The 25,172-nt window shown below is 33.2% G+C and overlaps 1 protein-coding gene across 1 annotated transcript in view; it reads right to left on the reverse strand.

Annotated features, from left to right (window-relative positions):
- LOC115881334 (proteoglycan Cow) overlaps window positions 1-25,172 on the reverse strand; it is a 393,974-nt gene that overhangs the window by 44,745 nt on the left and 324,057 nt on the right. Inside the window, exon 3 of the mRNA XM_030898771.1 lies at window positions 633-735. Coding sequence (XP_030754631.1) covers window positions 633-735 — 103 coding nt within the window. The remainder of the gene's footprint in view (window positions 1-632; window positions 736-25,172) is intronic.

The raw sequence follows: 25,172 nt of genomic DNA on the forward strand, positions 1-25,172 counted from the left end.
AGTGGCAAAATACCCCGAGGATGTTTTTGGAGAGATTTAATACATTAATTTTATTTTGACATATCCGTATATTGACTTTTTTAAACCATGTTTTTGTCAGTATTTATTCAAGATGTTTTTGTCAATATTCCATATCTTTTATTTTTATCTCTAAAAAATAAAGGTATAACAAAAATTATGGAAAATGAAAGTAGTTTTTTAGACCAGGTGTTCCATTTAAAATATCAAAGATATTACTGAACTGCTTTTCAAATGAAGGAGGAGCACTGTAACTGAGAGTAACTGTAACTGAAAACATCGTCTGCTTGAAAAAAACGGTGTCTAGTTGGCTTGAAAGTTACGATCGATGACATTTCCTATATAATTTTATATACAAATTGATAGCAAATTTCCATTTCAAGCCATCATTGACGCTGTTTATAAATATAATTGGCTATTTATATTTATAAACCATTTATAAGAACCATTTTTCAATTATGTTAGTCAAGAATGCTTTAGAGTCTATATCTTACATCTTATAACTTATAAGAATATATTAATAATAAATGCAAACAAGACCAAAATATTCTACAAAACGGATTTTACATTTTTCCGCCTAATGGAATAAGACAAAAGGGGAAAAAGCCTCTTACCCGTTCTTCTTCAGTTCCTTTCTGGATACGCAGACCGCCGTGAACGTGTCTTCGAGTAGGCAAATTTCTTTCTTTTTACAGTTCAACGGTCTGCACAAATCACCTGAAACAGAACAACGGTATATTAGCCATGTTCCATCGATCGGTATGTTCTATGTATGTAGTCTGTATAGTTCTATGTATAAGATAATATTCTGTAGGAATATTATCCTCTCATGTAGAAATATTATCCCCATATTTTGTGGGAAAAAAAGTTCACCTTTAAAACTCAAAATTAATTGCCTTTATGTTCTATTTCGGTCTCTTTATTATGCGATTTCGCCTAGACAAATAATATAAATAGACACTTCTTATGCCGGGGACCCCATAAGACCACACGCCACGCTATCCCACGTGAGCCCACGTGTTGCGACGTGGGAACATCGTGGCCCATCATACGTGTGATAGCGTGGGATGGCGTGGGGTGGCGTGTGTGCCTAGTGTGTATGCAAAACATGCAATTAAATTGAAAAACAGACTCACAGATCTTCATGACGTGGGGTAGCGTGGCGTGGCGTGTTACCTAATGGGGTCCCGGCTTTACTATACAAAACAAAAGTACCTAAGATATACCTAACTTTATCACAATTTACTCAGTTACGTTACATATTTTTTTTAATTAATTATCATGTTACATACAATGTCCGCAAAAAAGTTTAACAAATTAAAAACATTTACATCCTTTCCAAATCGTGATCTTCAGCCATGTAATATGACTTCTACTTGTAGAGGGCGCCACCTACATGTGCTTCAACTGTTTTGAAGAGTAATAACTTTTCGTCCGTACTCGTATACAACTACTGAGTAAAAAAATATACATTTTCGTGTTTTTTACGTAAAAAATGTCTCTTGGTAAAAATCGCTACGTGCAACCGTTCTCAAGATATTTAGAATGGAAATAGTCAATACATGTCATTATTGACAAAAAATAAACATGTTGAGTAGATAGTTAGTTCACTGAAATGATAAATCTGGGAACTTTTTATTTTTTTAAATTAATCATAAATTTTTCTTCAAAAAAATGATGATAAAACTGTTTCTGTTGAACTTTTGGCACAAAAATATTTCAAATTTATGATTTCAGTCAAATAACTATTTAGTTAACATGTTTAATTTATGTCAATGATGACAGAAATTGATAATTTTGATTCCAAATATCTCGAGAATCATGACTCATTTTACTAATGACGACATTTTAATAACTAATAACATTTATTGACAACATAAACAAAACCTACAAATTAGTGAGTGTGCTCTGGCTATGTTTATCACAATTTAGTAAAGTCTGATACACATTTGCTTCAACATAATCTAAATGCTCACATCATTTACGTCGCTTAATTTCGATGATCATTCGGAAATCAGTTTTCTTTTTCATATAACCTGTGCCGAGGTATATTGCTAAAATTATCTCTTTTGGTAATCTGTTTTTGTTACTAGAGTTGTTATTAAAAACTTATTCAATAATAATTTTATAAATATAAACTATATTTGAAAAATATTATAAACTCCAACACGTCCAAAACACACACCGGTTTAACCAAATATATTAAAGCTTTTAACATTTTACCCAGGCAAAAGTTAATATCGTTTAATTCGAAAATATGCATATCAGAACTGATTATATTATTTTCGTATAAAACGCCCCTATTCATATATCATTTTTATTACGCTAGTTGTAAAATTTGTTCGTATACGGTCGTATATTTATTCGTATATAAAGGATTATGGAAATCGGGCGTTGATATTATTCGATAGATATGAAATTATATGAAAATATTTATTCGGAACGTACAATGCGGACGATGAAAATGCTATTCAAATTTATCTGATTCGAGTATTTTTAATAACGAGTTTGGTATTATTTTGTAGATATTATGAGGTAGAGTATTCCATTTTTTAAACTTGGGACAATAGAACATGCTTGGAAAAGTTTTAATATAATGGGAGAGATTTTATTATAATTTTCTTGTAAAGTACAGTGTGGTCGGAATTGGTCTGTTTTAACAGAGAAAACCTATTTCCTGACTAGATAGAACAAAACCGACATAGATGTCATAGGCTCGATTTCTGAGACACGTTTAATGGCATAAACCGCCTGTTGATATTATCACTGCCAACTGAGATATGGGGTATTTTTGAATTTTTTACCATTTTGAAAATTGCCCATAACTTTTTTATTTCGCGCAATAATAAAATGCTGTCACTTCAGGCACTTTTTTAAGCACAATCCAGTGGCGTAGTGAGTTTTTTCTATGCTTGCTCTTTTTGTGAGAAATAATAAAAATATAATTTTTTAAATGAAAATCATAGTGGCCTATGAACTTAAAAAAATGCTGTCGTTTAACTATTTCGAACGATATAAAGTTATGGGTACCTATTTCTATGAATGAGAGAAAAATTAGGTTTTTCATCTTTGTATCGAAGTGTGCCTTGATTTTGTGTTGACCTAGTTGTCTAATTATTTTTTATCGCAATTTAATATTCTATATTATTATTTATCTGCATAATTAAAGACTTTTGAAAAGGTAAATTAACATTCTATGTTAGTTTTAGTAATTACAATTGAAATCGATACAATAAACAAAGAACAAAGCTAAAAAACGTATTTTTTGAGTGACAAATATAGTTTTCTAAAAAAACTCATCTAAGATGTCCAAACTGAGCACCTCCTCGTTGACTACATAATAATCATCTTTTGCGCACAGAGTTACAGCCATAATATTAGGCGAACTGGTGTAATAAGTCCAAAAGCTTGGCCTAGTAGCCTTCTGAAATTCTTATCTCGTCCAATGGTTCTTCCCTTATATATAAGGTCTTTTAATTTCCCCCATAAAAAAGTCGAAAGAAGTTAGAAGTTAAATCACAAGACCTAGCAGACCAAGATATGGGGTTCCTTGTTCCAATCCGATTCTCTCTAAATTCTCCATTTAATGGCGTTTTAATTGTAATTGGCAAACCTAATATAGAATGTAGATTTATCTTTTCAAAAGTCTTTAATTTTGCAGATAAATAATAATATAGAATATTAAATTGCGATGAAAAAAAATTAGGCAACTAGATCAACACAAAATCAAGGCCCGCTTCGATGCAAAGATAATAAACTCTAATATTTATCTCATTCTTAGAAATAAATACCCATAACTGTATATCGTTGGAAAAGGTTAAACATCAGCATTTTTTTAAGTTCAGAGGCAACCATGATTTCCATTTAAATAATTATATTTTTTTATTATTTCTGACAAAAAGAGCAAGCATAGAAAAAAATTCATTACGCCACTGGATTGTGCTTAAAAAAGTGCCTTGAGAACGTCTTTACAGAATTTTATTATTCCGCGAAATAACAAAGTTATGGGCAAATTTCAAAATGGTAAAAAATTGAAAAAGACGTATCTCAGTTGGCAGTGAAAATATCAACAGGCGGTTTATCCCATTAAACGTGCCTCAGAAATTGAGCCCATGACATCTACGTCGGTTTTGCTCTATATAGTCAAGAAATAGGGTTTCTCTGATAAAACAGTTCAAAAACAATTTCTTCGTACACAAACCAATGTTGTGAGGGATTCCCTCATAGCGCGTGTAACGGAGTGTTAATATCGCATTAAAGAGTAGACACAGTAATGATTCATTCGAACGTTTGACAACAATCGAGTTCCACTGGAATGGAGTAGTACATACGAGAACATTCGAAACCTTCTCTATGCACCTAATGATCTATGTATTATTCGAGAACTCTTTAGCTGTGGGTATATAAACCGACGGTTGGGACCTGAAGAGGACAGCAATAAATAGACGAGTACAGCTTCCGCGCTAAATTCAAAATAAATTCTTTCTAGATAAATAGTGTGTAAATAGTTCTTTAAGTCTTTTAATCGTTATTGTTTGGTACTTAGTGTAAATAAATTGTGACTTTCTATCAACACGGAACCGACGAAAAACCTAACAATATTGTTTATTTATTTATATATAATCAATTAGGAATATTCTTAATAAATTTCAGATACCAAACCCTAAATTTTCCTCCGTTCTCAATTCAAGATGATTTAAAATTATAATTATTATACCCATGCCATTTTGAAGAAATTTACCACTTAATTTACCGTTTCACAAAGCGCGAATACATAAAGGCACATTATAATGTTAAAAAAGGCACATTAAATGCAAATACGTTTTTATTAAAAAAACACAATAGGGAGTTAGTTACGTTCCTGTTTATTTCCTACACAGATTATTTTGTGCATGGTCAGTCGAGTTTTTTATTTTTCCGCAAAAACATGTTCAAAGGTAAAATCCGGCGAATTGTTCAGGTAAAATAACAGAGCTTTCGGAGCCGATGCCTCTATTTTAAAGCGTGTTATTTCAACAATTGTGCACTTTTACCGAGAATTTAGTTGGGAATTTATCGCGATAAGCCGCACACATGTTTAGAAAATGCAGTATTCTAAATGGCCTGGCTCGCTTAACTATTTTAATTTCGCTAATTTTCATTCAGGTAAAATTGTTCGTTTACGATAACATAATATACTGGGTGGCGCATGACCGTTGGGAACAGGAAATCTCATGCAAATTTTCAAAACCAAATATTGGCTCCTTTATTAATTTTAGAGCTAACTCGCAAATATGGTTTTTAAAGGTCTACGTATGTGCTCAATACACATGCCAAATTTGAACAATTTTGTACAAACGATTTTAAACAATTTAAGAAAAACTGCATTTATTTTTAAATTAAAGCTGAACAGGTAACAATGCAAAACGAGGCAAATGTCAATATACCTTAAGTAGTCAACCTATGATTTTATCATTGTCAAATGTAATTGGCTGTGCTATCTACACTACTACCTTATAGTACCTATGGTTAGTGTCTCCGAAGTGCATTTTTATAATTTAAAACTTGTTCGAACGAGGTAAAAGCACAACGAAAAGAAAATACAATTTGACATTCACAAAATCATAGGTTGACAATTTAAGGTATGTTGGCATTTGCCTGATTTTACATTGTTACCTGTTCAGTTTTAATTTAAAATAGATACAGCTTTTCTTAAATTAAAAATTAATTTATTGTGTATATTATTGCAAATTTGGTATATGTATTCAGCAAACACAGATCTTTAAAAAGCATATTTATGACTTCGCAGTAAAAGATGCATCACCCTGTATAATATTGATATTGCTGACCTTCTAAAATTTTCAAGTTGACATATTATCTAAGTACATTTCTTCACTTTTTTTATTTACTCCCTTTTAATCTTTACCCTCACTTGTTTCCGTCTGTGTATCTTTTTGTCGTATTTCTCTTGTTTTTGTTATTTTAGCTGCTACTGGTGGAGTATCAATGCTTAATAGTCTCCTTTAGCATTAATGATGAACGAGACTCTTGGTTTTGCAGTCCTAGTCTTGGTTGTTCCACATAAAGAAAGACCAAAAGCAAGACTAACCTTAAACCTGGAAGACTAAGACCCAGCATGCAAAACTTCCGGTCTTGCATTTTTTTAAAGCGGTTTATTTACATTTCGTTTTTTATAGGTAATAATTTAAAAAAGCAAAATAATATTTATTTACTTACCCATCCCCTCTATAATTATGACTAATTAAATTTAAAAAAATAATTTAATTAAAAAAAAATAATTTAATTCAATAAAAAATAGATTCCCCGAAAATTATGGCCAGCGTTTGATTTATAGTAGTCGTCAACAATATAATATTCGTAAAAAAGGTTTTTTTTGTCGAAACAACAATACAAAAGAAATACATGTGATAAAAAAGGTATTTTTATAATTATTTGCAAATAGTATTTGCTCGACTTTTGTGACTTTTGTATACATTTTTTTAGGAAGCAATGCATATTTGGTCATATAATTGAAAAAAATTGGCGCCGGGAGACACGTATAGCTGCCCATACTAAAATATGTTAATATCTCGAAAACTGCGACTTTGACTGATTTTGATGTTATTACAAACTAGGTTTTTCCCGCGACTACGTTCGCGTTACTCCTCGAATAGTTCATGCATTGATTTCAATGATTTACTTTGTATATAGAGCTAGTGAGCCTTACAAATGCCCTATTTAAACTATGTTTTTAAGAGTTTTAGAGCTACTCGTATTTCATATGAAAGTTATCAATTGTCGATTTTCTGGGTATAATACAGGGCAAGTCTTGAATAAGTGCAAATATTTTCAGGGCTGGTAGATCTCGATAAAAAAACATATTTTCTCTTTACCGTTTTTCAAATAACTCTTTCGAATTACTTTAAAAATTTCAAAAAAAATATATTTTTTGCTTAAATTTTGAGAACCACTGCAGCTTTTCGTATTTTTCTGTCTTGTAAATTTAATCTACTACCTATCTATGTTGCCATATTATCAAGAAATTATGGTTTTTAACTAAAAACTAAAAAAAATCAAAAAGGTTTTTCAAAAAATTCCAAATTTTCAAAAAAAATTTCGCGAAAATACTCATAATCGTGTTTCTGGGGTCAAATATACCTACTACCGCTAAGAATAATTGCACTTATTTAAGACTCGCTCGACAAAAAATCGATATTGTTATTTTTGACTTATTACATATTTTTTACTGAAAATTTATAAAAAGCTGTCAATATTCCAATTTCAAGAGCATTTTTATTCTCTTTAAATATTATTATGTATTTAAGAAAATTCGAAAATTTAAAAACCGTTTTTTTTATTTTTTCATCGCCTGTATATGACTTTATGACACACTTTGTATACCAAAAATAAAATTTTTGATTAGAGCCGTCTGAAATAAAAAATCTTAATAATTCTAGAAGTTATCGAAATCAAAGTATTTCAAAGAAGTTCAATTTTGGCCACAAAATGTTTTTGAATTCTTGCAAATTTTTACTAACTTTACCCATTTGGTTGATGAATTTCAAAAATCTCTTCTAATTCTTTTTGTAGGATTTCATTCTTCTAGACCACATAGTAAGGAATTTTCATTCAACAAATTGTTCCGACATAATTTTACTCTCTAAGAGGATGAATTTCCTAAAATCGCTTTGTGTGGCTAATTCACTAATGTCGTTTAAACGAACCTTTGTTCTAATATTTATGTATCTAAAGCTGGCTGTATGAACTGATCCCTAAAATATCTAAACACGTGATATATAATCTAACTGACTTCTGGGGGTATTGTGTGTAGGTGTTTTTCAGGTATGTTTTAATATTTAGTCAATTTACACAAAGAAATAGCCATTCAACAATTTAAAAATACTTCATAACAAATCTAGACATATATACCTTTCATTTAAAAAAGAATCATCAAGATTGGTAAAGCGAGTTACGATTTTTTAAAATTTTTAACCCCTTCCCATACCCCCTCACCAATCCCCCACCACCACCAAAAACTAATAGCCAGATGCTCGGGTGCCACAGTCAAATTTGGTTAAAATCGGTTCAGCGGTTTTTGAGTTATCGTGTTACAGACGGCAGACAGACAGACAGACAGACACCATGAAAATATTTTGTATTTAGGTCATTTATGACCCAAATAACTCATTTTGTGTGAAATTAAAAAAAACTTTTTTTTGCCGATCCTAATAGCCTACCATACCTATTGGTATGGTCGTAAAAAGCAGACAAATATTGTTTCTGTCTTTAAAGAAATTTTAATGTCATTTACATTAAATTACTTTTTTTTTAAATTTATTTCAAGATTTTTTATCTATAAAGTGCCTCTTGTAAAAATCTCTAATTAAAGAAGTGAAAGATTTGCAAGAGTCTTGCAGCAAGACCAAGACCAAGATTGGACCCCGGAAGACCAATATCAAGACAATTTATAGACTGCAAAACCAAGACCAAGGGTGTCTTGGTTTTATTCTTGCATTTGTTCATCACTACTTATCATCACCTTTCGATATTTTGTCTTTTTTGTTAAATAGATTCTTAGAAACGAACGCTATATGATTAGGATGTTATGATATTGCAGAACATGAGTGATCTAAACAACACAACAAAAAGTGGTCTGAGACACGAGTTGTCCACAAGAACGTCATTGGAAAAAGCGCAAACTTAAGGAAACCGCTATTATAACAAAGAATATCATCTTTAGCAATCCAATTGTAAAAATTTCTACAATATGACAACTTAAAATGCTGGCTAAAACCAATGTTGCGTAGCAAACCAAATTTAACTGAACAACCGTACGCTTCACTGCACCCAACTTCATTTCCTTCCTAGTATAAACACTTCCCAAATTTATCATTTCCATCTAGTCAATATGTTAAATTTTTGGCAATGATGTATTGATAATTTACATTGCAAATATCTTGAGAACGGTTACTCGTATCGATTTTTGCCAAGAGACATTTTTATGTAAAATTTAGCGCAAATGGATGTAATTCTTTCATTCAGTAGTATTATACAGGTATTGGAGAAAAGTTGTTCATCGAAATCAGATTTCTCATGTCAAAAAACACCCAATTTTATTATTTCAAAAATTATTGGCAAAAAATCGAAATAAAAATGAAACTTCTACACCCTGTATCTCTGAAACGAAGCTTTTTAGGACATACATTTATACGAACTTTTTTACTTATTTTTTATCTGCAGAATAATATGTTGCTGAAGTTTTCTGAATACAATTGGGACTATCCTGTATATAAAAAATATCGATTTTGATACAGACTTGTATACTATTCATACAGGGCGAAGACAATTATTTTGACACCCATCAAAACAACCGTGAAAACTATGAAAGTTACGAAATCAGACCATAAATATTAAGATAATAAATGTTGATAATTGCCTGTGAGAAAAATACGATAAGATACAGGAATTAGGTTAGGTTAGGTTAGGCTGCTGGTGTTTGGGATCATGTTTGATCCCTCACTCGGAGGCCTCTTATTGTTGTACCAAACCTTCCTCTCATTCTTTCTTTGCGTTAAAGACCTTCCAGCTCTTTGCAAAGTTCCCGATGTCGCTGGTGTTGGGTTCCGCTGTTTCCTCTAGTCCCTCCAAAAAATCTTGCCCTAAAGTTTTAAAGTGTCGGTATTCCAGTGCCGGACAGTGACACAGCAGTTGCTCTATGGTTTCTTCTTCCTCTCCCCATTCTCTGCAGTAGTCGTCGTTGGAACCATCTCACGAGGTTTGCCCCCGTGGGGCAGTTTCCAGTGACGATACCTACAATTATGCGTACTAGGTTCTTTTTGTGTTTTAGTAGTTGTTTTTTTTGGCTATCTACCACTGGCCATAGTCTTGGAACTGTAGCGCAGCCCTCACGGTGTTGCCACGTCTCTTGCTGCTTGGCCTTGATGGCAGTTGCTATAGCTTCCTTCAGTGTGTTGATTGTCGCAAGTGGTGGGTTATCTGCCACGGCCTCTCCCCTGCCCCCCCCCCCTTGACGAGTCTGCTTCCTGATTGCCCACCACATTGCTGTGGCCTGACACCCAACACAGAGTATCGATATCCATCACAGTTTTCGATCTATCTGATTGCATGGTGATGCTTCTTAAAGCGCCCAAGCTGCCAGAGTATATCACGATATCCCCTATTGGTGTATCAGCAATTTTCTCTCGTATACAACTAGCCGCTTCCTTTATGGCGTAAATCTCTACTTATAGAACATTACAGCCATCCGACAGCCTTAAAGATACAGGAATTAACTTAGTAGTATCGGATTCTTAAAATCAATTTTCCAAATATTAATTTATTAAGACAATGTCGGATAACAAACCGTTATTTTAGAAACTTTACGTAAAAATCGTCGCAATAAATCAGACAACATTTCAAACTTTGAATTATCGGCTTTAGATAATTCTACCGCTTACTAGTTGGAACGTCAACTGAATAACGAGTTAAATTTCTGTTCCGACTCCGCTTGGAAATAAGGTCTGACAGGAGGTTAGGTTGACATCGCATTTGGCACCGCCGGTTGACGTAAAATGGATTACCGTTGGTGTTAAACGATGGAAATAGATCTGGAATGGAGAAGATGGCTTAGAGGTTTCTAGAACCATTTACTATTGTAGCTGGGACATTTAGTTTCAGTATTACTTAGCATTATTTACTCGTATTAGTTTTCATTCTTTGGGTAAAGTTTCATTATTTAATTTACTCAAAACAATAATTTTAAATTACGATCGAAAAAAAAAGCGTCATTGACGGCTGGGAAATGACAATCGATGATAATTTTGGCAAGGTTAATTTCTAAAAATTGACATATTACTTGTCAAAAATAAACACTAATTATCTTCTTCTTATCACGCCCTCTCCTGCCGAAGGTTGGCGATCCAAATGGCAATTGTGGCTCTGGAAACTGCAGCCCGGAAGATTTCCGCAGACGAGCGTTCAAACCATCTCCTCAAATCTTTTAGCCATGAGTTCTGGCGTCTTCCTACTGATCTTTTCCCTTGCACTTTGCCCTCTATTATGAGGCGCAGTATTTCGTATCTACCACCTCTCATCACATGACCCAGGTATTGCATTTTTCTTTCCTTGATGGTGTTCAGTATCTCTTTTTGTTTCGGCATGCGCTGGAGTACTTCATTGTTGGTGATCCTTTGTACCCATGAGATTCGCAGCATCCGTCTGTATTCATACATTTCGAAGGCTTCTATTCTCTTCTCGGTCTGTGAATCCAGTGTCCGGCTCTCACATCCATAGAGTAACACAGAGAAGACGTAGCATCTGGCCATTCGAGTTCTGAGATCCGCACTGAGGTCTCTTCTTGTAAAAATTATTTCATTCTCACGAAGATTTTTCTCGCTTGCTCAATTCTTGAAAATATTTCTCTTTTCGGGTCGCACTGACTATTGATGTTAGCTCCTAAATACTTTATTGAGGTTACTTGTTCGATTGTTTGTCCCTTGACACGCAGGTGTGCATTTATTGGAGTCTTAGAAAAGACTCTTTGGTCTTGGAGACATTGAGATGCAGTCCAAACATCTCACGATAGTGGACTACGGAATCTATAATGCTTTGCAGTTCTTGTATATCGTTGGCTATTATAACCGTATCATCGGCATATCTGATATTGTTTATTGGGATTCCATTGAACTTGATTCCGCCCTGGATTCGATCCAGTGCTTCTCTAAATATAGTCTCCGAGTACAGGTTAAACAGGAGCGGAGACAAGACGCAACCCTGCCGAACACCCCGTCTGATTTGTATATCTTCCGATGTTGACTGTTTCATTTCAACTACCGCCGTTTGATGCCAATAAAGTTCTGATATGAAACGTAGGTCTTGTTCGTCAACTCCGGTTGTTCTTAGAATTTTGATCATCTTCTGATGATTAACACAGTCGAACGCCTTACGATAGTCTATGAAGCATGCAAATACATTCACATTCATGTCTCTACACCTCTGTGTCATTACATTTAGGGCGAAGAGTGCTTCACGCGTTCCGAGTCCGTTTCTGAAGCCAAATTGGGTGTTGTCCATCTGATTTTCGCACTTCTTGTAGATTCGAGTGTGGATGATTGTAAGAAAGGTTTTGAGGACATGGGACATAAGACTTATCATCCGATAGTCATCACATTGTGAGGGGTTGGGTTTCTTTGGCAGGGTTACGAATGTTGATTTAAGCCAATCTGACGGTATTTTGCTTGAGCTATATAATTTGTTAAATAATGCTGTTACCAAATCTAGACTTCTGCTTTCGTTATCTTACACTAATTATGGAGATATTAAAAAATGATATTCAACGTTTCCAGACACACAATGAATTTCAAAAAAAAACATTTTTTTTTTCGAATTTTAAACTATACACCATTTAAAAATAATTTTTACTCAATATAAAAATAATTACAACCCTCTTAAGGCTAACTGGCAGTAGGCACAATAACTAAGAAATGAAGAAGATTATCTACCAAATAAATGACGTCTAGAGCTTGACTTCGCTAGAATTATCATCAATTGTCATTCCCTAACCGTCTTTGACGCCGCTTTTTTTTCGAGTACGGTATATAGTGTCTATATCTTTGTAGTGGGTTCATTTCTTGAGAATGAGCTACTCGTTTTACACGGGGATTACGCCCTTTAAAAACACCGCGTAAATAAAAACCGCGCATATCGAAAGAAACTTTTTATTACGAGGACATAAACTGTTCAAAGTCTTAAAAGTGCAACTAATTTTAAGGTAGTATATTTCGAGGAGGATATTTTCGTGAAAAAAAATTCTTTTATATTTTGGAACATTTTGAAACATTTTTAGTTTAGTTAAAAATGCAACTAAGGTAGTGGAAAGAATTTTTTACAGTAAGGAAAAAACAAAAGAACAGTTGTTTTCAAAATTTAATTTGAACTTTTTAAATTGCAAAGAAATTTGGAAAACTGCAAAGAAAAAACACAGTCACAGAGATCTCCTGTATAATAAATTAAAATTCTCAGTAGATTTATTCAAATAATTAAATTCAGTTTCAATTATTTAACATGTATATTGCTTGAAGGAAACAAAAATAAATTGATTATTAATATACAGGGTGAGTTTCCTACGATGTTCTCTATGGGTATCTCGGAAACTACTGGAGATAGAAAGTGGGCTAAAAGGGGAAAGAATTGCAGTTTTGTGGGGTCATAAATATGCGCCTTTCAGATTTTTGAAAAAGTTCATGGCTTACTAGATATTTCGAAAAAAACAAATTTCGGCTCTTTTCAAGATTGTCCCTAATTCCATTATAAGCTATTTTAGACAAAAAGTTTTCAGATAAAAGTTGTAGATAATCACATCCTTAATGAGACTGTGCTCTCCGTTTTTTTCTAAAGCCTGTCATTTCTGACATATGACACAAACATAGGTTTTTTTTAATGGAAACCATAGTTGGCCATGACTTCATAAAAAGCGCCATTTTTTAAGCTTTTTAGTGATATAAGCTGTAATATCTTTTCTTCGAAAAATTACTGAGTTATAGCCAATTCTTATAATTTTAGACAATTTCACTTAGGTAGCCATGAAAACAAGTTCAACTGCCATTGGCTCTCAGAAATGTGAAGCTGTCACATCCAAACTTTACAAATTAAAATAAACGAAAATTGTAAATTTGAATTTTTAAAATGAAGAAAAGGGTGTAGATACTCGCGCATCAATAGAGTGGTTCCATCATGACTTTCATTATGACACACCACCCCCCACCCCCCATAATAAAATAAAAATGTTAAAAATGTAATGTAAGTTAGAAATTATTTATGTATATCATAATTATACAAACGCAGGGATAGAGAGAGGTGGACTAATTGCATGAGCCTCCTCGATCACTTGACCTATCCATTTTAGAATTTTTTATGCGGTATATTTAACAATAAGGTTTATAAAGGAACTTATGAATTAAGAGAGGCACTCGAAGTGGCGGTACGAGAGAAGTTTGATTAAGTCGACCGGTCCTTCTGTGAGAATGGGTAGTAATTCAGTTTTAAAAAACATGCAACTCAAAACAATGGCGGATTTTTTGAACACTTTTTAAAATAACTTAAAGTGTATGTAGTGATATTATTTTTTTAAGTTTTAGTTTGTGTAATGTAAATTGTAAAGAACCGTTTAGTAATATATTCTGACTTTTATAAGTTATAAATCATAACAGAATAAGAATACCATGCAATCTAAGTGAAATTAGCCAAGAAAGATAAGAATTGGCTAACTAAATTTAACTTTTCTAACATGTCTTGAAAGCCGTTCTCTAAAAAACGCAACATTCACCGGTCAACGTATCCTCGAAAATGTATGGTCAAGAAAAGTTGAACCAATAATCCTACACGCTTTTCTTCATTTGAAAAATTCATATTTACAATTTGTATTTATTTTAATTTGCAAAGTTTGGATGTGACAGCTTCACATTTATGAGAGCAAAGACGATTAAACTTCTTTCCATGGCTAACTAAGTGAAATTGTTTAAAAATGAGAAGAATTGGCTATAACTCAGTAATTTTTCGAAGAAAACATATTATAGCTTATATCGCGGAAAAGCTTAAAAAATGGCGCTTTTTATAAAGCCATGGCCAACTATGGTTTCCATTTAAAAAAACCTATGTTTGTGTCATATGTCAAAAATGACAGACTTTAGAAAAAAGCGGAGGATACAGTCTCATTAAGAATATGATTATCTACAACTTTTATCTGAAAACTTTTTGTCTAAAATAGCTTATAATGGAATTAGGGACAATTCTTAAAATAGCCGAAATTTGTTTTTTTCAAAATATCTAGTAAGCCATGAACTTTTTCAAAAATCTGAAAGGCGCATATTTATGACCCCACAAAACTGCAATTCTTTCCCCATTTAACCGACTCTCTATCTCCAGTAGTTTCCGAGATACCCATAGAGAACATCGTAGGAAACTCACCCTGTATAAACAGTTATTATCAATAAAACTCTCCTTCTTAACAGCACTTAAAATACATAAAGATACGGCGGTTGCGATGAGTTTTTACGGCTATTATGCTATCTTGTATCACATCGAACTAAAAGAGGTTTTAAAAAAAATGTCAGGAAATAAATAAATAAATGTGGTAAAATAACATTTTTACAGCAGAGCTACCACCTGAATCCCCAGCGGGAAATTTAAAGTATTGTTGGTCAGTTTGGCGCCGAATATGTCCATGGTTGGCAACTAAAAGTATAATTGGTATCGAATATATTTAATATAAATTCAATGTTTTAATATACACACAACCAAACTTATATGGAATCATCTATTATTTTTCATAATTTTTGAGACGTATGAAAATTTTGTGTTTATGAATAAAACTCAGTCCTTACTAATGACTTTTAATAAAAAATAATCCATATAGCAATAAAAAAGAATAATCATTTCCTAAAATAAACAAAATGGTATTTTTTTGAGTTCTGAAACAAAATTAAAATTTAAATTTTTAATGGCAAGTTTCTATTCACGCTGGCATGCTTCTTATTAAATTATCAACGTTGTCTTGGGGTATGTTTTCCCATTCTGCTAATGCTACATCAATAAGCTGTGCAAGATTTCCTGGATTGTTTCGACGAGCTCTAATCCTTCTTTTCAGCTAGTCCAATAAGTGTTCGATAGGGTTTAGATATGGTGAACGTGCAGGGCCAGTCCAAAACTATGACACCTTCCATTTCAAGACATTCTCTAGTCACTCTGCTGGTATGGGGAGGTGCACTATCGTACAAGAAGTTAAAATTATAACCAATTGCAGCTCTCCAAAGACTAACGATTGGGTCTAGCACCAAGTCAACATATGTCCGACCCGTTCAAGTTTGTTGAAGTGGTAACAATGGAGTTTTTGCTCCCAGTATAATATCTCCCTAGAATATTATGTTTCCTCCTTTATATCTTGGTACAGATCTGGCAGCCTGAAGTCTCGCTCGTCTATCTGGAGCTCTGAGAACCCGAATTCGATTGTTATCCGATCTTAAGCCAATTCTGGTCTCATCCGAAAAAAGAACACTTTGCCAATTCTCAGTTGTCCAGTTTTGATGTTGAATGCATCAATTTAGTCGGTTAATTTTATTTTGCCGAGATAACTGTGGGATTCGTTACTCTCTCCTACAGTAAAATCCACGAGCAAGAAGCCTTTTTGTTATGGTTTCATCTAAAACGTTCACACCTGTAGCTGCCCGAAGTTGTCTTTGTAGCTCTGGATGAGAAACAGTGGGATTTATTCTAATTTGGTTTGGTTTGGTTTGGCGGTCCCACAAGGCGGTCTTGTTGTTCAGTCAGTGACGATTTTGTCTGGGTCTATCCTTGTGTTTTCCTAGTTCCAGGTACCTTGCATATGCTTTTGATACAACACCCTGGGTAACGCCTACTATCTCTGCTACGTCTCTTTGGAGCATTCTTTGTTCGGTGAGAGCAATAATTTTTCCCCTCTATACATCTGTTAATCCAACATAGGGCATTTTTTTTTAAATTTTTTTTGATCGAATGAGAATTACCGGACAATCGTGATTTTACTACTGAACACAAAATTAAAAAAAAAAAATAAATCGCAGCAGTCGTTTATTCTTTATTATCATGGTTATTTACAACAAAAAGCCAACCAACTTTTACCCTAGCTAGAAATTTAGTCAGAAATAAAGAGTGATTCCATATAAGTTTGGTTGTGTGTATTTAAATTGAACTCTCTCTAAACGATCAATAAATTGTTTAGATAAACTTCATCGACTATCTCAGAATATTTCATAATATAGTTAATTAAGACATTATTTAGTAAACCACGTTTAAGTAGCAATTAAAACTATTTCACGATATAATTCAAACTACTTTAGTTTACACAAGCTCTAAATTAACTAAGTTTATTACCATTCTCTTCTTAGAGCCGAAATGAGCATTAGAGCGGCTTACGCAGCTAAATAATTCTGCAGTAATGCCCGAACGCCTTAATCAAGCTGATAATTTCCCGACCCCTTAAATTCTTCTCAGCCGCTTGTACAAGATTTCCTGAAAGGGCTCTTTAGCGCGGAGAGCAACTCCTCAAGGTGGTTTAGTTGTAAAACTTTTAAAAGTTCTTGTGTTTAATAAAATTCTCACAAGCAGTAAGTTTGTTCAACATTGTTACCTTTATTACCTTTTTTTGTATCTAATACATTGTTAAAAATAAACAAACTGGCTAAATTACCGCTTGCGGTATATTAGCCAGTTTTGACGAAAAGGACAGCAAGCTGCAGGAGAGAGGATTGGGCATTAGATACAGATATGACGGCGCACAGTGCTTCGAACATATGGCTGTAAAGGACAAAAATGCAAAACTTCTTTTTTATAGTAGGCAATTTATTCAAACTAGGTTTACTTGACACAAATGATGAGTACTCTCATTGTACTAAATGATGATGTTCTTAGTCCCACTTTTATGAAAAAATCTTATAAATAATAAAAATGTTGGAGCTGTGTTCCATCTAAGGAAATAATAATTTATAGTATGAAAACGGTGTAAGTATTAAATAAATCCCTGTGATAAAAAAGAATTGAAATAACATTAGAACATGATTCCTACAATATAAGCCTAATATAAGATAAATATGGTTTTCTTTAATGAAAAAGAAACATTAATGTTATATTTAATTAAAAAAAAACTTAAGATACTATAAATTTACTTTAGGACAACAAAATGCATAGATCGTAACTACTCTGATTCAGAAGAATCACTGCTGACAGAATCTTCCAAATTTATAGTATCCAAATCACAGGTAGATGAGGTATCCTCACATATAAGATATTTCTGTACATCATTTTCTAATAAGTTAATTTTTCGCGTTGTTACTGTTCTTCTTGCTGGTATGAGGGGTTCGGATATTAATAGTTACCTGTTTAATAGACCATATCCATATATTATTTTTTCCTTTTCTTGGGTATGAGGTTTTATAATAAATTGAAAGTTGGAAAATTTTTATGCGACGTTTCGCTCCAACATAGTGGGCTTTTTCAGGCACAAGTGGTGTCTCATTTGACTGGAAGGTTCATCAATATCTAATAAAGAACACATTTTTTGAAATACAAATAATTTTGAGTTCTTGTCCTTATGATCAAGCCAGGTATTAACCAGATCGGCATTGCTTATCAACTTTACTCCATCTCAAAAGTATTATAAAATAAGTTCGTCGCAAGCAGACGCAGATGAACTATACAAAAATTAAAAGTGTATGAATATGACAACAAAAATATTCAATAAATACGATATGTTTTGATATGCCTTTTTGAAGTTTGAAAACGTAAAATTTTTATACCCATTTAAAAATCATCTTAAAAAATAAATAAAAACTAAACAATCACGAACTTGTTTAGAAATAAATTTAAAGTACATTCCTTGTTTAACCATATCCATAGTGGCTTTCAATTAAGTACGTACCGTTTAACTCCATAATATACAGAACTACTATGAATGTTATTCTTTTCACTGATAAGATAATGATCGCAAAATTTATTTTTAGTGAAAAATATTTGCTAACAAAAAACGCTGTTTATGAAAAATAATATACAGGATGGTTGAACATTGCTATAAGTATATAATTACATATTCAGATATTAATAAATTTTAATTTTTTTTTCGATTTTTGTCCATAGGATGAAGCACTGTGCGGCGGTCTGTTCAACATAAAAAGACTCAGGGCAAAAACACGTACAAAATTCATCACAGAACTTCAATACGCTGATGACTGCGCTCTAGTTGCAAACACGTTACAACAATTACAAGAAATGTTGAACACATATACCTGGGCATACGAGGCTTTGGGCCTTAAGATAAACATCGACAAAACCAAAATCATGTGCACTCCCCCAGAGATCATAACAATGCTATAAAAATCGGAGAAGAACTATTGGAATATGTAGCGGAATTTAATTACCTCGGCAGTTTGATTTTGGAAAAGGCCAATATCGACACTGAAATTCAGCACAGGATTAGCAGCGCCTCAAGAGCATTCTGGAAATTAAAAGACAGGGTTTTCTACAATCATGACTTGAGTACAAAAACTAAACTTGCATGTACCGAGCAATTGTAATCCCCATCATGTTATATGGGAGTGAAACCTGGGTGCCATACCGCCGACACATGAACGCATTAAACAAGTTGCAACAGAGACACCTTAGACAACTCTTAAGAATCCGGTGGTTCCATCGTCTCTCAAACGTATCGGTCCTTGAAAAAGCTAACTGGCTAAATCCCGCTTAAGATGGGCTGGTCATGTATGCAGAATGCAAGAAAACCGCATACCAAAATCTCTGCTTTACGGTGAGCTTGTAGACGGTAAGAGAAGGCCGGGTGGACAACTCAAAAGGTACACGGACATTTTCCACGAAAACTTAAGGGGGATTAACATGTAGAATCAGTGGGAAGAAGCAGTTCACAATAGAACTGAATGGAGAAGGATTGTAAACTCAGTTAACAGCGACAACCAAAAAGTAAAGAGGCAACAAAGCAATGAGATTTTTGAATGTCCGGAGTGCGGTAGGCAAATAACATCACGTATCGGGCTTTTTAGTCACAGAAAAGCTCATGAAAGAAAACGCCTTGCGTGACCATCTTTTGATGCGTGTCGAATACTCGTCAACGAGTAATGGCAGTATGGCAGTATAGCCAGTTTTGACGAAAAAGTTTTTAAACATTGATGAAACAAAGACCGCCACTAGACGGTTTATAACATATTTATTGAATTCATTACAGTTCATTCTTTTACAAAATCTTATTATACATTATCCGGCAATAGTGCGTCGGGCATCTGTAGCTCCTAGAATAAAAAACTTGAGAATTTTGTTTAAGTGCATACCTAAAGTATGTACCAGGATGTATTTCAGGAAAATATTTTAACTTTTATAGGGTAGCTCAAAAATGTGTGAGTGGACCTGCATTATTTTTTTTAAATAGAACACCCCTAAGATATAAATTTTGATTTCAGAACAGTTCTTGTATTTTTAGTAATTTTTTTAAGAAGGGCTGAAAAATATATATTTTTCATTTATTTTTTAATATTTCTGAAACTATCTAAATATAGTTATTCATATCTTAGGGTTATGTAAAGTGATCTGAAAGGAAGTCAAAAATGCAATAACATACAGGGTGTTCCATTTAAAAAATAATAATCCAGGTCCACTCACACGTTTTTAAGCCACCCTATAGAAGTTAAAATATTTTCCTGAAATACATCCTGGTACATACTTTAGATTTGCACTTAAACAACATTCTCAAGTTTTTTATTATAAGAGCTACAGATGCCACGCACTACTGCCGGACCCTGTATACTTTAAAAAAAAATAGGTAAAATTATTAACATGAATATCGTCGAAAGTCGAGGTAAAATTTATACGGAGAGAAAAAAATACGGAGGTTGTCGCTAAAGAATACCACCGTTTGGCAGTATGCTGTTTAAAAAAAAACAGACATACCACCATTATTTTGCCAAAGTTGATGTAGATTGTATACCGGATGCGTCTCAAAAATGGCTCACCCCTAAAATTTTTTTTTATTTTTTTTTCAGAAAAAAAACTAGTTGGTTGACATACCATAAATTAGGATTGACTGACGTATTCAATTGTTTTTGGCCACTTCCTGTTTCACCGGAAATTACTACAACTTTTGATTTTTAAATGGCACCCTCGGTAAACTTTATTCGATAGAAAATGATACTCTGAATAGAATGACATATATCATATGTCATCTTTTGACATTCACTAAATTTCGTTTTTTTATTTGAAAAAATAAAAAAGTTATAGGGGTGAGCCACTTATGAGACGCACCCGGTATATATTTTATATACTCTGCCGAGACGAATCAATTGACTTATGCTGCGCCACAGAGATTTTACCACAAAACTGAGAGCTTTTAAACGTAATAGAAAAAACTTGAATTTTTGATATGAGTAGCCTATCTCGGTTAATTTTGATTTGAGCAAAAAAGGACAGTGACCATTTTTATGTAAAATTGGGCACTACAACTTTTATTTGAACTTTTTTTTCTAGTCCTTACCGTTTCTCCGAAATTTTGAAAAAAAAATATTTTTCTCACCCCTTCTCGGGGGTGAATTTAAAAAAAATCTTTCACAATTCGTTTTTAGATCTTTCAAAGTAACATATCAAAAATTAACCAAAACTTCGTGTTTGTAGGCCTACTTAGTTAAGGTTTTACATAGTTTCCTTGTCAAATGAATTGCCAAGCCAACCAAATTTTTATGCTTTAATGATATGAGGTCTTCTCAAAGGAAAAAGTAATATCCATTGTCAAAAATCAACAAATATAATTTTAAAATGATTTTAAACTTCATGAGATCAAAGGAAAAATCTGGATTTTTGTGATATTTTGTGTTGTGATATCTATTACTAGGTAGTGTAATTTTTTAGTGTAAAGCTTCATTCGGAACCTCGCAGTTAATGGTTTTAATTAGTGAAGAAGTTTGTTCTTTTAATTTGAATGTAAGCATTTAAAACGTCAAAATTAGTGATAGGAATTTTCAATTAGTGGAAAAAGTTACCAAACTTTTAACGTTTCCACTAATTAGACTTCAAAATTTGCAAGGAATGTCATCTTGGCCTTTTATTATCATCCGTCAAGAGAAAATGTGGTTAGAAATCAAAAGTTTATTGTTTGATAAGCTAAATATTAGGCTTTCTCTATGAATACAACTGATTACTGCAAGTTGTTGCTAGAATATTCTATTAATTTTAATTGTGTTTTTAGACATTATGAATGATCGTAAACTAAAAAGTATAAAGTGTAATTGAAACCACTAATTTGTTCCACTAATTGCGAGGTTCTGAATGAAGTTTTATTTATGTGAACTCAAGTTCCATTCCATATACTAAACGTCAGTGGTTTTAAAATATGAAACAGATTTTCTTTAATTTGTTAAAGTACTTGTTAAGTTAACACTAAGAAGTCCTGTAATTATTTAGCAAAAATACTTATTATTTTGAAAAGCTTGGCAATCACGCCCTTAATTGAAAACAGGCTGGGTAAGTAGGTAATTACTTTCAATGACTTTGGCAGCGAGCGACTAAATGCAGGATTAAACTTTGCAAAGTTCCAAAGTCTCCACGCAATTAAAAGCGAATGAAATCCCCAGCCTTCTCCGATCGGTCGATTTCCAGACACTGGCTGGATATAGTTTAATTTCATGCGAATAACTTTGATTGCTTCCACCGTTAAAATGTCGATGTTTTCTACACTGGCCGACACAAATAACGGACATATTAAAATGTTCATGTATTTTAAAGTTCAATATGTTTTGTATTATACTTTTATATACTAGTATATTGTAAAAAAGAAGAATGAAATTATTGGACAAACCTACAGCAAGATTAGCCATGAAACATGACTAAAACATGACCACCCGTAGACACTTAGTGTTTCTGCCTTCCGGCTTCATCAATACGGGAGGAATCAGCAACGATGAACTAGCGATCCTGAAAAATCCTGTTTTTTGCAAATTGTAAATAAAAAAAAACCAAGTTGCAAATGGTGCCTCGTGCCTCGTTTGCTTCCCTTTTTCATTTTTCAGGATCAGTAGTTCATCGTTGCTGATTCCTCCCGTATTGATGAAGCCGAAAAACAGAAACACTTAGTGTCTACGGGTAGTCATGCTTTAGTCATCTTTCATGGCTAATCTTACTGTAGGTTTGCCCTATAATTTAATTCTTCTTTTTTATTACAGTCTCCACGATAACATCTTTTGTTTCTTGCATATCGTACGACTAGTGTAATGATACTGTACAGGAAAATTCGATACAATAAGCCTACGCGCTGATCTGTAATTTTTAGTGGGCCGACTATTTAGTTGTAAAAATAAAAACAATACATACTTATGAAGTCGATCGGCCGACTATTTGATTGCATGTGAGCGCGGCTCCATAAGGATATATTGGTTACAAATATGCAACTAAATAGTCGGCCCATTAAAAAATGCCTGTCAGCACATAGCCTAACAGCGCTTTCAGATGGAGCGGAGCGTACGCGAGGAGCGTCCGCGCGGATGTTTTTTCAATATAGCTCATCCGGACGGAGCATACGCGACCCATGTGAAATCGTTCATATAAACTCATGGTACTTGCTCCAAGTCGCGGAAGGTCCGTCGCGGACGCTCCGCTCCATCTGAAAACGCTGTAATAACGCTTTCAGATGGAGCGGAGCGTCCGCGCGGAAGTTTTTTCAATATAGCTCATCCGGACGGAGCATACGCGACCCATGTGAAATCGTTCATATAAACTCACGGTACTTGCTCGAAGTCGCAGACTTACAGAAAATGCTGTAAGGCTACGCGATGTAATTCATTGTAATCAAATATTGGGCCGATCGGCTCCGCAAGAATGTATTTCTCCAAAAAAATCCTATCGCTTAGGGTATCGCTTCTTTCTTTTTTTAGTCTCTAAAAAAAATTCTAAAAAAATTCTAGTAATGTATGGCAATCGGTTCTTTGATTTTAAAGAACATAACATAAATAAACATAATATACGTAAAAATTAAAAACAAATTAAAAATAATTATACAGAATGTTGGGGCTTTTTGGTTTTACCTTATTAAGTAATTGTTATCAGGTAGTAATTATTTATTTTGAAGTTTAACTTGATATAATGTCATTTTAACAGAACGTCAACGGTTTTTGTAGACGTATCTGTTTTAAAAAATAGTTGCATTTAAATATTTTAAATGGGTTTTTTCTTTATTCTTTGTTTTTTTTTGCTTCCGACGACGGAAAGAGATAAACTTTCCGAAACTTTAAGCATTTTTTTGTTCCTTAGGCAAATTTGTATATCTGTAAACCTAACTGCTGACAAGTAGTGCCCGTTTGGATAACCGCCAGCAGTGTTTACAAAAAATAACTATTTTATTTTGTAGATTTTCTTACAGTGGCAAAATACCCATATAGGATAGGATTTTTTTGGATAGGTTAGGTTAGGATATGAATCCGCCACATAGGTATAGACTCATTTTATAAATGTATTATTTTCGCTTTTGCAACTAAATAGTCGGCAGACTAAAAATTACATGTCAGTGCGGATCCTAATTATCCTAAGAAAACTCACAAGAGAAAGACAGAAAAATGCTTCATTCGTTTAGAAATATGTAATAATTACTGTTATTCAAATATGCGATAATTGTTTTGAGTAGTGTATTTATTAAAAATTATATCTCTTCCTCTGTCTTTCACTTCTCTCTTATACCCAGTTTTTGTCTTCTTCTACGTTAGAAATAACAAAAGAAACAGATGTATTTTAATTTATTAAATCCGGTCACGTGCCTAGCAGACATTTCTTCCATTTAAATATTTAACAGGCCACTGAAACTCGGCCAGTAAATCCCATAGGAGATGTACGCCTTTTTATATTCTTAAGATATTTGACATCGTAAAAAACTTTGTAGCCGCCTCCAACAATTTTTTAACAGTACGAATAAATATAGCTAAAAATATAGTTTTTACATAAATTATGGATACTTTTTTTATATACCATGTTTTCTGCAGTCACTCACATGCATACTTTATTATAATTTTACTACAGATGGAATATTTATTTTTATAAAAAATACAAAATCCAAAAGCTCTGTATGAGCTTTCTTCTAAAATAAATTGAATAAAATGTTTTATTTCTTCATTTTTTATACTGTATATTTTATTTATACCCGGTGCGTCACCTCTATAATTTTCTTTTTTTTATTTTTTTTCAGATAAAAAATCCAGATTTGGTATTTTGGTTTGGTAACAATTGTCTTCGGTCACTTCCTGTTTTACCGGAAATTACTACAACTGTTGATTTTTAAATGATACCCTCGGTGTTTTGTTGCTTTATTCGATAGAAAATGACACTCGGAATAGCATGACATATCATATGTCAACTTTTGACATTTTCGAATATGGTTTATTTGAAATTGCAACATGCGGTTCATTACGACAATTTGACTCCAAATACCAAGTGTGTGGTACCAACTTATTCGTAAAAAATGCTTTTTTCAAATATGCTAATGAGCCACCCTCGTTCCATTTGAAAAAATTGAGATATTATTAAAAATACGATTTGGGCATATTTTAACCGGCCAGGATAAGACACTAAAAATATTAGACGATGTAATCTATTTTTCCAAAGATCCTTGA

The sequence above is a fragment of the Sitophilus oryzae genome, unplaced genomic scaffold (assembly GCF_002938485.1).
Source record: "Sitophilus oryzae breed Bouriz unplaced genomic scaffold, Soryzae_2.0 scaffold_1716_pilon_pilon, whole genome shotgun sequence".
In the NCBI taxonomy this organism is placed as follows: domain Eukaryota; kingdom Metazoa; phylum Arthropoda; class Insecta; order Coleoptera; family Curculionidae; genus Sitophilus; species Sitophilus oryzae.